The 12,387-nt window shown below is 45.2% G+C and overlaps 1 protein-coding gene across 1 annotated transcript; it reads right to left on the bottom strand.

Moving 5' to 3' along the window:
• Window positions 1–4,135: 4,135 nt before the first annotated feature.
• H6PD (hexose-6-phosphate dehydrogenase/glucose 1-dehydrogenase) lies at window positions 4,136–10,558 on the bottom strand. The gene is made up of 4 exons (XM_018557498.1): window positions 9,923–10,558; window positions 7,717–7,834; window positions 6,616–6,885; window positions 4,136–5,501 (listed from the first exon to the last, which is right to left on the bottom strand). Exons 1-4 carry the CDS (start codon window positions 10,547–10,549, stop codon window positions 4,147–4,149), a joined length of 2,370 nt encoding a protein of 789 aa, XP_018413000.1. The 5' UTR covers window positions 10,550–10,558; the 3' UTR covers window positions 4,136–4,146.
• Between the last annotated feature and the right edge of the window lie 1,829 nt (window positions 10,559–12,387).

Raw genomic sequence — 12,387 nt, 5'->3', positions numbered from 1 at the left:
TCCATGGAGGCCCCACCTTGCAACCTTTAGAGGTCCAGTGGAGTCCATGCCTCCACAGGTCAGTGCTGTTTTGGTGACAAAAGGGGGACCTACTCAATATTAGGTGAATGGTTATAATGTTATGCATGATCAGTGTACAATGCATTGTAGTGACATGTACATCATCCCTGATAGACTGGGTCCCCGGGCGATCATCTGACCCTAACCGCAGGCCATCGGTGTATTTTTTATTACATCCAAACAGCCGTGAACATCTGCGGCCACTGTCAGCCTCTCATTGCTTTGTACAGGCTTCCCTGCCACAGCTATTCGCACATACCTGTGATTCCAACAACAAGAATCCACTGATTCTTGCCACTGGAATTTGCAGTGTAGTCCCCAATTAGAACCCAACTATAAAGTAGAGGAAGAGGCTGTATTCTTTGCTCCTGCGCTCTCCTCTTTGCCCTGATGCTCTGGGCTGCGGGTGGTCCCTCAGCATCATCATGCACAATGCATGGCTATTAGTCCTTCATTGTAGTTGGAGGAGGTATGTGCACGACTGCTGGCCGCAGCGCCTCAGAAAGGAGGCTTTGCGGGACCAGTCACACAGATGGAGGGTGCCTGCCAGAGCAAGAGATAAATGTATTACATGTTATTACTCTACCCCAAAGGGGGGCACTGAAAGGGTATCTTTTCTTGTGCCTGGAGTTGTGATTTAAAATATTAAAGTCAAAAGGTTTTTATGCTTTTTCAAAAGGTGATGAAATCACTCACAATAGATGCTTGATGTTTAAAAGTTTTAGTTTCCTTCAGAATTAGCTGGTCCACTGAGCAGTGGCCATGATTTCCTGTTTGCATGGCTCCTTTCCCTTGCAGGTTCCTATGGAGCCACCTTTATGCGTGTTAGTAAGCTGTGTGTGTGTCTACAAACACACAGGCACAGCAAGGCAAGACACTCCCCTACTCCATACCCCCATCTCCTCCTTCTCTAAGCTAGTATATGGATGGCTACTGGAGACTGTTCTATCCTTTGTAATCTTGTACTGGACAGGAAGTTTAGGGAAGCCAAGCTGATAGAGTTGGAGCCAGCTGTTCTGAAACATGAAGCACATGGGCAAACATGTAATGAGATATATATATACACACACTATATATAGTGTGTGTGTGTGTGTGTGTGTGTGTGTGTGTGTGTGTGTGTGTGTGTGTGTGAGATATCAGGATTTATTGTTGAAAAGTTTTGAGTTTAATACTACTTTAATTTCAGGCTTTTGTAATCCTCTATACAGCACAGGCTGGGAGAGAGAGGGGCAGCACTAGTGGCCAATAGGCATGTGCTGACAGGAAACATACCAAACAGAAGGATAGGGTAGAAAGATGAACTTATCAGTCTGTTGCTGCTCCATGACTTGACCATTGGTAGGCTGGGGGAGGGAGCTGACCAAGCTGTGTTGCTGAACTGCAGCAGAGAAAAGTCAGGTCACCCACCTGGCTATGCTGTGTGTCGGGACTGTGTACAGCCTGGGATTGGGTGGACAGAAATACGTATATTTCAGCTGCCAAATTATTTCAGTGGTATATGTACCTGTATGGAGTGCAGGCTGGGCTATTTCTACCTGCAGGAGCAGCAGGAAGCTGAAATAAGAGTGTATGTGTTATTTAGGAAAGACATAATAAGATTTGTTACTTAATGTCAACCGTTGAAAGTTTCTATTCCAATGAAAGCACGTATAGCCACAAACACGGGTATAAAATCTGAGGAAACAATGTTATAGACACCGGACAAAACTATTAAGTGACAAAAATATCTTTTATTCTATAATTTAGTTCATTACTTCACATTTATGCCTTTTCAGTGGATAAAGTAACATGAAAATGTGACACAGTCAGTAGTCATTTGCAGTTAGAGGTCCACGTCAGTAATAATGCAACATGCCGAATGAACAGCATAGAAACTTCTCCAAAAGACACAGCTAGTACAAAAGAATAAAAAAGTGTACCTTTTAAAAAGGCAATTCCAACCAAAAAAGCTTTTCTCTGTTTCAGATGTCGCAGGGTGGGGTGTGATCTCATGTTGGGTTTTTTTACAGTGGGAGATAACAATCACATCACAAAATTGTGCTTTGTGTGTTGCATATATCTTGTAACACAAGTAACAGCTTTAGATGCTGCATGGTCACCAACTACCCAATGTTGTCACCGGGATTGCAATATGGATTACTGCCAGTTAAAGCGTACCTACAGCCAAGAAGAAAAACGTAATATATTGCAGCTTACCAGTCTATAGATGTAGTGACTGCATTAGTTTTCTGTTTTCAGGCCAAGTACATTTTCTGCATGTACAGAAAAAAACCTGCTACATAGTAGGGTAGTGGGGATAGGGAAGAATGGAGTAGAAAGGACAATGAGGAAACAACATTGACAGAGAAGGATAGAAAGCATTGAGAAAAGACAATGAAAAACAAACACTGCAGACATATACATGGGTAAGAAAGAGAAAGCTTGTAGCCAGAGGGAGCATGGAATGGGTATATTTTGTAAAATAAAGGATGGCTGCATGTATTAAGATATGTCTTAGGCAGTTTCTAGCCACAGTCTGCAAGTGGTCACCTTACAAAAGTAGAGTTAGGACAAAACTACCAACAGCACCAATAGTACCATCATTTCAGATACCCCAAAGATATAAAATTGTGAGCACCTTGGCTGTTTTGTTTTTTGTTACATAATATACGTACCAAACACAAGTATACATATTTTTTTACATGGATCCTTCCAACCAAACTGGTATTTAATTGTGGGTGGACACAGGTCGGTTCAATCACCTACAGTCTCCTTATATCTTTTGGTGTCCCCAAGGAGTGGAGAAACCACCGGAATTCTCAGCCGTGATCCCACTGGAGAGCTACAGGATCACTAAAGTGTAAGACCTCCTTGTGAGGCCTATGTCACACTAGCACTCCTGTCACTGGTAGCAACAGGATCACTAAAGTGTAAGACCTCCTAGTGAGGCCTATGTCACACTAGCACTCCTGTCACTGGCAGCTACAGGATCACTAAAGTGTAAGACCTCCTTGTGAGGACTATGTCACACTAGCACTCCTGTCACTGGTAGCAACAGGATCACTAAAGTGTAAGACCTCCTTGTGAGGACTAGGTCACACTAGCACTCCTGTCACTGGCAGCTACAGGATCACTAAAGTGTAAGACCTCCTTGTGAGGATCATGTCACACTAGCAATCCTGTCACTGGCAGCAACAGGATCACTAAAGTGTAAGACCTCCTAGTGAGGACTATGTCACACTAGCACTCCTGTCACTGGCAGCAACAGGATCACTAAAGTGTAAGACCTCCTTGGGAGGACTAGGTCACACTAGCACTCCTGTCACTGGCAGCTACAGGATCACTAAAGTGTAAGACCTCCTTGTGAGGACTAGGTCACACTAGCACTCCTGTCACTGGCAGCTACAGGATCACTAAAGTGTAAGACCTCCTTGTGAGGATCATGTCACACTAGCAATCCTGTCACTGGCAGCAACAGGATCACTAAAGTGTAAGACCTCCTAGTGAGGACTATGTCACACTAGCACTCCTGTCACTGGCAGCAACAGGATCACTAAAGTGTAAGACCTCCTTGGGAGGCCTATGTCACACTAGCACTCCTGTCACTGGCAGCTACAGGATCACTAAAGTGTAAGACCTCCTTGTGAGGACTAGGTCACACTAGCACTCCTGTCACTGGTAGCAACAGGATCACTAAAGTGTAAGACCTCCTTGTGAGGATCATGTCACACTAGCAATCCTATCATTGGCAGCAACAGGATCGCTAAAACGTTCACTCCTCCTATCCTACAGTGTTGTTACCTCAGTGGCTGAAACACTGCCAAACAGTAATAAAGCAGAAACAAAGCGACGGGTTGCCGGTTTGGCCAACCAGGCATTGTTGCTACTCTTTAAGCAATCCTGTCGGTGGCACAGGATTGATAGTATGACATGGGCCTTATGGCCTTAACAAATGAGCAGACCCGGGAATTATGTAGACATCACACCTCTGGAGTACCCAAAAACGAAGGCAATTAAATCCTCCGGCATCTATCAAACACGGAAACACTTTTTTGGGTGGAGTGACCCTTCAAGTTAATAAAGGCACAGGTGAATATTTTTTTTTTTTTACTTAAACAGAGTTTCATAATCAATGTACCATACCAACTGTCCAGATGTTGGTTTTATTCCAAAGATGGGCCATTTATTGGGATTGCTTTCTGCTCTGCTAATGAGAGTTACAATATCGTGCTTCCCTTTACCTAGGACAAGGACGGCGACTTTCTGGGCTTTATTAATGAGTGGAAGGCTAAGGCTCATCCTGTCGTTAGGCTTCACTGGACTTTTTGAAAACACCACCATTTCATCTCCTGTGATCCCATTCTTGGAGCCGGGGAAGATGGAGGCAGTATGGCCATCATTCCCCAGTCCCAAAATCACAAGGTGAAAGCTTGAATTGCTGACCAAGGCAGAGATATCATGAGCATAGACCTGGGTACCCTGATCTTCTTCAGCACAGAGCCTTTGGTTCCTATGTACAGGCATGGGGTGGATATTTACATAGGGGACTCGGACATGCTGCAACAGATGTCTTTCAAGGCTGCCAAAATTAGAATCAATATCTGTAGATGGCACACAGCGCTCATCCACCAGCCATAAATGAGTGTGTTTCCACGGGAAGCCATGATGGTGCCTAGACAATCTCTGAAACAACGCGATAGGGCTGGAGCCCCCAGAGAGAGCCAGGTGGAAGCTGCCCGAGATTTTCACAGCTTCTTCTGCTGCTCTTTGTATGTCCTGCGCTAGTTGCTGTATCAGCTGTTCAGCCCAGTTAGACACCATGGTGTTCCCGAGAAATATGGACTGTGTTGAAGCAAATGTATTTGTCTTTTGCTCCATGCCCATTATCTCTAAATGTTCATCCGTCAGAAAACGTAGCTCGCCATGCTCGGTCACAAAGTCTAGCAAATGAACGGTCTCTGAACCTCCTGGATAGACTCTTGGTGGAACTCTCTCCAGTTCCTCCAAGACGGGAGTCCAGAACTTCCAGGAAGCCAGTAGATTTTTTGTTGTGATGAAGGAATCCTTCTTACCCCGATAAATATTTGAGATAAGTATGGAGTAAGCTTCTCTTTCTTGAAATGGACGGTATACATAATAATCAGATAGAGGCTGACCAAACACGAAGACATTCGAGATTTCAGACACTTCTCCCCACTGACTGGGTACAAGGCTTGGTTTGAATAAATTGCGACTTACTAGCACAGCTGGAAAGCCCAGGTCTCCGTGTCCAATGTTGAATACCACCTGCCTGGGCTTGCAAGGATTTTTCACCGTGTCCCGGGCAGATTCTTTTTGCAGGCAGAAAGCATTTTCTTTAAACACAATTCTGACATATGAAGTCCTCTCATCCAAATCTTTGCCCGATACTAAGAGAAAGGGCACTCCTTCCCACCGCATGTTGTCAATATAGATAAGGGCACCTTTAAAGAACAAAAAAGCACTGCTTATACCAGGTTTTACTGTACATTTGTGCCATTTTCTGAATGTCCTGACATTTTACATATTTCTATTCATTTCTTCTGCTTATATTTTACTAATATTTTATGTTAAAAAAGAGCATCAGGCTGTAGTTTAACAAGGAACTGGCCTCTTTCTAAAATGCATAAAACCCCCTCCCCCCAAAAAACAGATGTGTGCATTGCTCATAATAGGAGATTTTGAGTGATCCTGTCACTTTATAGGGGCTACTGGCAGCATATATAGCAGGACTGTCCAACTCGCAGCCCTAGGAAGCCTCTTTTGAAGCTTGCATCGTGGAAGGGAAGTGTCTAGTGCTGGAACGCTCTGGGAGTTTATTTTATTCCCATTGACACCAACAACATGGGACTCATTTTACTCCCAATGACACCAACAATATGGAGCTTAATTCATTTCCATTAACATCAATAACATGGGACTCCCAATTTTGCTCCCAATGACAGCAACGATGAGACTTCTTTTACACCCACTAGCGCCAACAATATGAGGCTTGTATTATTCCCATGGACACAACAACAAGGGATTCATTTTGCTCCCAATGAGAGCAACGACGAGACTTATTTTACTCCCAGTGACATATAGGGGGGGATACAACTGCAGTACACAGGTGAACAGAGGCCACCTGAAATTTGAGCTTCCCAGAAGGGGTAATCTCCATTATCTTCATATCTTTTCTTGGGTTTAGTACAATACACTCTGGTCCTTTTCCACCATGCACTGGCCTTGGGCACTTCATACAACCGAAACAGGGTTAGGTGCAGCCCTAAAGTCAACTTGTGAAAACAAACATGGCCATTGGGGGGTTCTTTAGGTTGTACACCTCTAATATAAAGAAAGTAGGTTCTCATGTGCATACACACATTTAACATCCCCAGAGCCCCCAAGCTCAGGGTACTTTATTATGCAAAAATAATCCCATACTATTGGTCAGCAAGGCTGCCCATCACAGAAGTGAGTCAATTGTAAGATGAGGCAGTCTAGTATTTTAACCGTAGTATCTGGTCAAGCATTACCACCCTTTCATATAACGGAGTAGAATTAAGAAAAGCAACTTACTTGCAAAGGTCGGTGTTTTAGTGAAAAATTGTGGATGTTTTTCCAACTCCTCTCTGACCTGTTGTACATAGTTTTGGTACTGACCAATGACAGTCCTGCTGCTGTCCAGGGGATGCAGAGAATCCAATAACTCCAGTTTGGCTCTCAGGACATCATCTGAGTTGGTGAGATTATTTGGCACTTCCATGGCAACCAAGGTTAAAATTTCTGTCAGGTGGTTCTGGATGACATCACGTATGACACCATATTCTTCATAAAAACTAGTGCGGCCTTAAGTAGAAAACAAAAAAAAACGAGAGGAGGTGAGCGCTGATCACTCGGGAAGGGGAGATCAGGTAAGTAAAGGCAACATTAAAGTGCCGGGGCAGCCCCACTGCAAGGAGAGTTTCGTGTCTTCCAGGGAGACTTTAAAGCAGAACTCCAGACACCGAAAATGTTATTTGAATATACTCTTCAATTATCACAAAGGACAGAAATCCACTTTGCCTTTGTAAACCCAGAGATTACCATGTAAAAGTAACAGCGACATCATCACAGTGCCGTACATAGACTATGCAAAGAGCAGATCTGTGAACCCAGCAGGCCCCACCCACTACAGACTGCCTACAGAAAACTACAGGAGGGGGCGGACACAAGACCAGTCACTCTGCACAAGAAGAGAGAACAGCAGTGATCGGTCTTTAATACAGGAAGCTCCTGCACAGAGGCAAAGTTTCACACTGGATTACTGCACAGATCTGGAAAAAATTTACCAAATTTCAAGTAGGAATATGTATATTTGCTTATCGTAGAGTTCAGCACACTGTCTGCATCCAAGTGCGGGCACCCGGACCTGCATGGATGTGCAGATTTGGGTCGGCGTATAGGTGTGTGCAGCCATGTCTTCCCAGAAGGAAATACAGGCGGCTGCATGCAATTACACACAGCACCGGTCCCGCCCGGGAGCAAGTCTTTGCAACTGCGTGCATGCCGTACAGATGTGCACACACATGTGAATGAGCCCCTAAGGACAATTGGTCTTTAGGTCAATCAAGACATTAAGCTCTGGGTATTTTGTCTTTAAAAGGGTTTTCTAAGACAGCAGAATGTAGATCTCCATACCTTTTGCATCAACAGTTTCCTTCATGACAATTTCCACTCTGTCCACATGCTGCCTGTTCCAGATTGAGTCTAGCTGCTTGTAGTTGCGTCGTCTAAAAGGCAGAATCTGTTCAACTGCCTGTAAAAAAAATGAATCACAAATATAATGGACCAGCAATGCTCAGCAACAATCCCTTTTAGTAACCTGGCATGAGAGAAACTGACAGCTAGTACAGAATAAATGGTCACCAGCACTCCACGTTTTCTTCAATACGGAATCCTTTTATTCATTTTAGCAGGTCATATCAATATGTGTGGCAACGTTTCGGAACCTATCCGGTACCTTCATCAGGCAAACAAAGTGCCTGATCAAAGTGCCATCACTATGTTTGACTGATGAAGGGACCGGACAGGTTCCGAAACGTTGGATTAAACGTAAAAGGATTTCGTATTGAAGAAAACTTGGGGAGTGCTGGTGAACATTTAGTCTGGGTTGTAAGTACTTGGCGGCGCCATCTGGGGCCACTTCAGACAACACATGTTGTCTTAAATCTCACTCCCCATACACCTAACATGTGAACAGCTATGCAAAAGAGATTTGCAGTGCATGATGGCCACTAGATGGAACCGTGGAGCATAGGAAATGAATATGCTCCTTGACGCCACCTAGTGGCCATAACGTGCTGCAAATCTCATTTGCATAGCCGTCCGTTATGGGAACGGTTTATAAATCACTCACTTAAACATTTGCTGTACACAGTGCTCAGTCATTGAGCATACTGTGTGAAACACATAATAGTTCAGGTTTTCCTTTACTGCCTTTTAGTATTAAATAAAAAGGTAGAGATTTCAGCATAGCCAATGAGCAATCATCTATTATATTCCTTGTACCTCTGGGAGGGACTGCAACTAGAGACTGTTTGTGGGCTGATATGTGGACTGTCCCCAAAGGTGCGTTGTAAATCAGCCTTGTGCAATCAAAGGCTCATTCCCTTCTCTACCAGAAAAAATACTAAAGCAGAGATTTTTACAGAAAGCTTACAATGCTCAATATTCTTTTTTGGGAGTGAACCTTACATGGCTCAAGTATCGCAAGCAACGCTCAAAGCAGTTGCTCAACACATAATGGTCTGTGTACAACTGACCTAAGGCACTCGGATTTGAGATGATTTTGGTAAAATCAGACGATTGTAAAGTCTGTGGGTGGGAGGAGATTCCTGGAATGATTGTTCTCAATGGAAAGGCTGACTGGCTGGGTTACATTGTTTCCCTTAATTATAATAGTAATATCTGACAGGACGGTGCCAGGGATAACTACTCCTATTACTCCAAAGCATGAACACGTGGGCTCTGTGGTAATGTTTTGCATGTTTATGAAAAAAGTATGAACAAAACAAACCAACCAAACTATCTTTAGATTATTGGATCATGCTTGTATATCTAACCAGTATTATCGGTTTATGGCTGACCTTGGCACGCCCGCAATCTATAGCAGCCTGTAACTCTGCGCACTCCTAGTTCTATGCAAGAATGGTCATTGACAGCCGCAGGTCTCACACCAATGATCAGGAACATGGAACTGGCATGGTTCTTGAACAAGTGAATCCATGGCAGCCAATCATGGTGATCATGTGAGGTTTGTTTATAACCAAACCTGCTGGCTGCACCCCTACATGGGTGTCACACCAACGATCAGGAACATGGAACTGACATGATTCCCAGTCAAGTGATCACCATAACACAGAATTATATTGATCATGTGAGGCTGGCTGCAGCTGTCACTCTACCCCTCTATGGCTGTCACGCCAAGGATCAGGAACATGGAACTGGCATGGTTCTCTTCGACAAGTGATCACCATAACACAGAATAATATTGATCATGTGAGGCTGGCTGCAGCTGTCACTTACTCCTCTGTGGATGTCATACCAAGGATCGGGAACCTGGAACTGGCATGGTTCTCGTTTAATCGATTATTTAAAAAGTTGACAACTTTTTCAATAATCGATTATAATCGATTATGTCGATTAGTTGTTGCAGCCCTAGTCAAATGATCACCATAACACAGAATCATAATGATCATGTAAGGCTGGCTGCAGCTGTCACTCTACCCCTCTGCAATGAATGCACAGAATGAGTCACAGTTGTAACCAACGCATACCAACCTTATTAAATTTGGTTTGGGCACCTAGGCTACAATACCCCTGCTTATGAAATGGTGAGTCTCACCTGTTTTCCTAGATAATGATCTACCCGATAGATCTCTTCTTCTTGGAAGAAAGTTTGCATATCACTGGCCAGCTTCTTAGCAGACTCATAGTCGTGCCCAAAGGGCTTCTCCAGCACCACCCGTAGCCATGCTCCAGGGGGAGGCCGGCAGCTGCCATTGATGTTCTGAGCAATGTTCGCATAGGCAAATGGAGGGACTGACAAGTAGAAAAGTCTGCCAGCTTCATGAAGATCTTCTTCTGCTAGTGAAGTGAGGATGTCCTGGTGCAGCGCAGTATAGTTCTCAGCTGTCTTCAGTTGTCGGTAACGGGTGAGCTTCAGAAACTGGTCCTTCACAAGGGCGCACCGGTCCGCCTCGACATCAGCCGGGCAGCTCAGACCCTTAAGTGAATTGAACAATATGGCCTCGGCTTTTTCTGGAGCGGTCAGTGCAGCTCCATGAAAACTGAAGGTGTGGCCCCTTGAGACTTCGTTCAGATAGAGCTGGAAGAGTCCCTGCCATAGGTATTTTTTAGCCAAGTCTCCAGTAGCCCCGAGAAGAATAACGGATACGTGACCCTTTTTTCTGCAGGTGACCGCAATCGTGCCAACCAGGAGCAAGACACAGAGAGTCCTCCAATGCATCATGACTGACACTGTCAGGCTGGAAAAAGAACATTTTGTTAAAAGTTTGCCATGATAAAAAAAAAGAAAGATATTAACCGCTTAAAAGAGAACTATAGGGGGCGTGGCCAGCAGCCGCATGTAGACGGACGTGACCGGGAAGAGCTCTCCTTCATTCTCCTTTCCAGGACGTAAAGAAACGCCTTCAACGCCTTCACCTTGCCTACTCCATGATTTATCCTGCGAGGCTCCGAGTGGTTGCTGAGGGAGAGATGCACTTCTTTGATCACCCCTCTCAAGCCTCATCCTGGCTGGAAAGGTTCGCTCACCGCCAAGGTCCGGAGGCCTGATCGAGTTTCCTCTGGAAGAGCTATGAGCCCCTTTACCTATTGTTGCTTTTTCAAGTTTCCTACAGGCACTGAGCTCTGTCTACGCAAGGTAGCCGACATGTTTCCACTGTTACTGTGAGAGGAGATTCCCTTCACGACTACATGACTTCCCTCCTTCAGCTGGAGTTACTGTTACCTGCTCACCCCGGGCTGTTCCGGGTGATGCGGGCAGTTGCTGCCTTCCCCCGAAGGCCTACCTGCGTGGACGGTTTCCCAGGTGCTCCACGTTGGATGTTCCTGTTTTTTTGTTATTTTGTTTTTTCTCCCCCTCCCTTTTTTGACCTCTCTCCCCCCCCTCCGAGGTGCCATACATCTGGTAGCTACTGTTGGACATTTTTGCAGCCGCATGGTACTATGCAACTTTTGTGATACTCTCCACCTCTCACCGTATGCCATGATTTTTATATGTCTGCTCCACTAACTACTCTGGTCTCCTGGAATGTGAGAGGTCTGGGAGATGCAGTTAAGAGACAATCTGTCCTCAATCATATCCTCCGTCTTAAACCCTCCATTATCTGTTTGCAGGAGACCCATTTAACTTTAGAAACCTCGAGCACCCTGAACAGACGCTTCTGCCAGGTTAGTTATCACTCTCATTACTCCTCTTATTCCAGGGGAGTCTCCATTCTAATTCATAAGAATCTGCCGTTCTCCTGCACACAGATTAGGGTGGACGATGCGGGGAGGTATGTGTTCCTACATTGTCGTGTTTTTGACTTGCATTGTGTTATTGCCTCTGTTTACATCCCACCGCCATTCTCCAGTGATGTGCTCAAGGATCTAGCCAGATTTCTAGCAGATAAGCTGCCACTCCCGGTCCTCGTAGTGGGGGACTTTAACAATGTCATGAACGCGTCCATGGATAGATTCCCCTCTAACGCGCTTACTGCCTCAGTACTTGACACCCCCTTTAGCAATCTTTGCCGGGAATTGGGACTGCTTGACTTGTGGCGGCTGTCCAATCCTGTCGACTTACAGTATACCTGCCACTCTAAAACTCATGGCTCCCTCTCGCGGATTGACTATGCACTGGGAACGGCTGATATGGTCCCCTATACCTCACAAGTCATCATACACCCCAGATGCCTATCGGATCACTCCATGATCTCTGTCCAGCTCTCCCTGCGCAGGAGCAGGTCTACGCTCCCCTGGCGCTTTCATCCTTTCTGGTTGACACTGATTACAGAGCACGCATCACTGGAGAATGACGTTTCATTCTTTTTGTCGGTAAACACTCCCTCTGCACCACTGGGGGTGGTTTGGGACACATTAAAGGCTTATGTTAGGGGAGCTCTTCTTAGGAACATCTGCTCTATTAAATCCAGGACTAGGCGTGAATTGAATTTGGCGTACCAGAGGGTGGCTGACAGTGAGAGGGCCTACATAGGAGATCCCTGCGGTGATACAGAGGGTGCTTGGCAGACTGCTCAACGCTCACTTGGTACCCTGCTGGAGGCACAATCCCAGAACAAA

This window comes from Nanorana parkeri, unplaced genomic scaffold (assembly GCF_000935625.1).
Source record: "Nanorana parkeri isolate BGI_ZX_2015 unplaced genomic scaffold, ASM93562v1 scaffold287, whole genome shotgun sequence".
Taxonomy (NCBI): Eukaryota; Metazoa; Chordata; class Amphibia; order Anura; family Dicroglossidae; genus Nanorana; species Nanorana parkeri.
Note: the sequence above shows the minus strand (reverse complement) of the source record. Positions and strands in the feature narration are given on the sequence as shown.

Coding starts and splice junctions, on each gene's coding strand:
- H6PD (XM_018557498.1), bottom strand. CDS start 10,549: ATGATGCATTGGAGGACTCTCTGTGTCTTGCTCCTGGTTGGCACGATT. Junction 7,835..9,922: donor ATCATTATCTAGGAAAACAG/GTGAGACTCACC, acceptor TTTTTTTTACAG/GCAGTTGAACAGATTCTGCC. Junction 6,886..7,716: donor GGAAACTGTTGATGCAAAAG/GTATGGAGATCT, acceptor TTTCTACTTAAG/GCCGCACTAGTTTTTATGAA.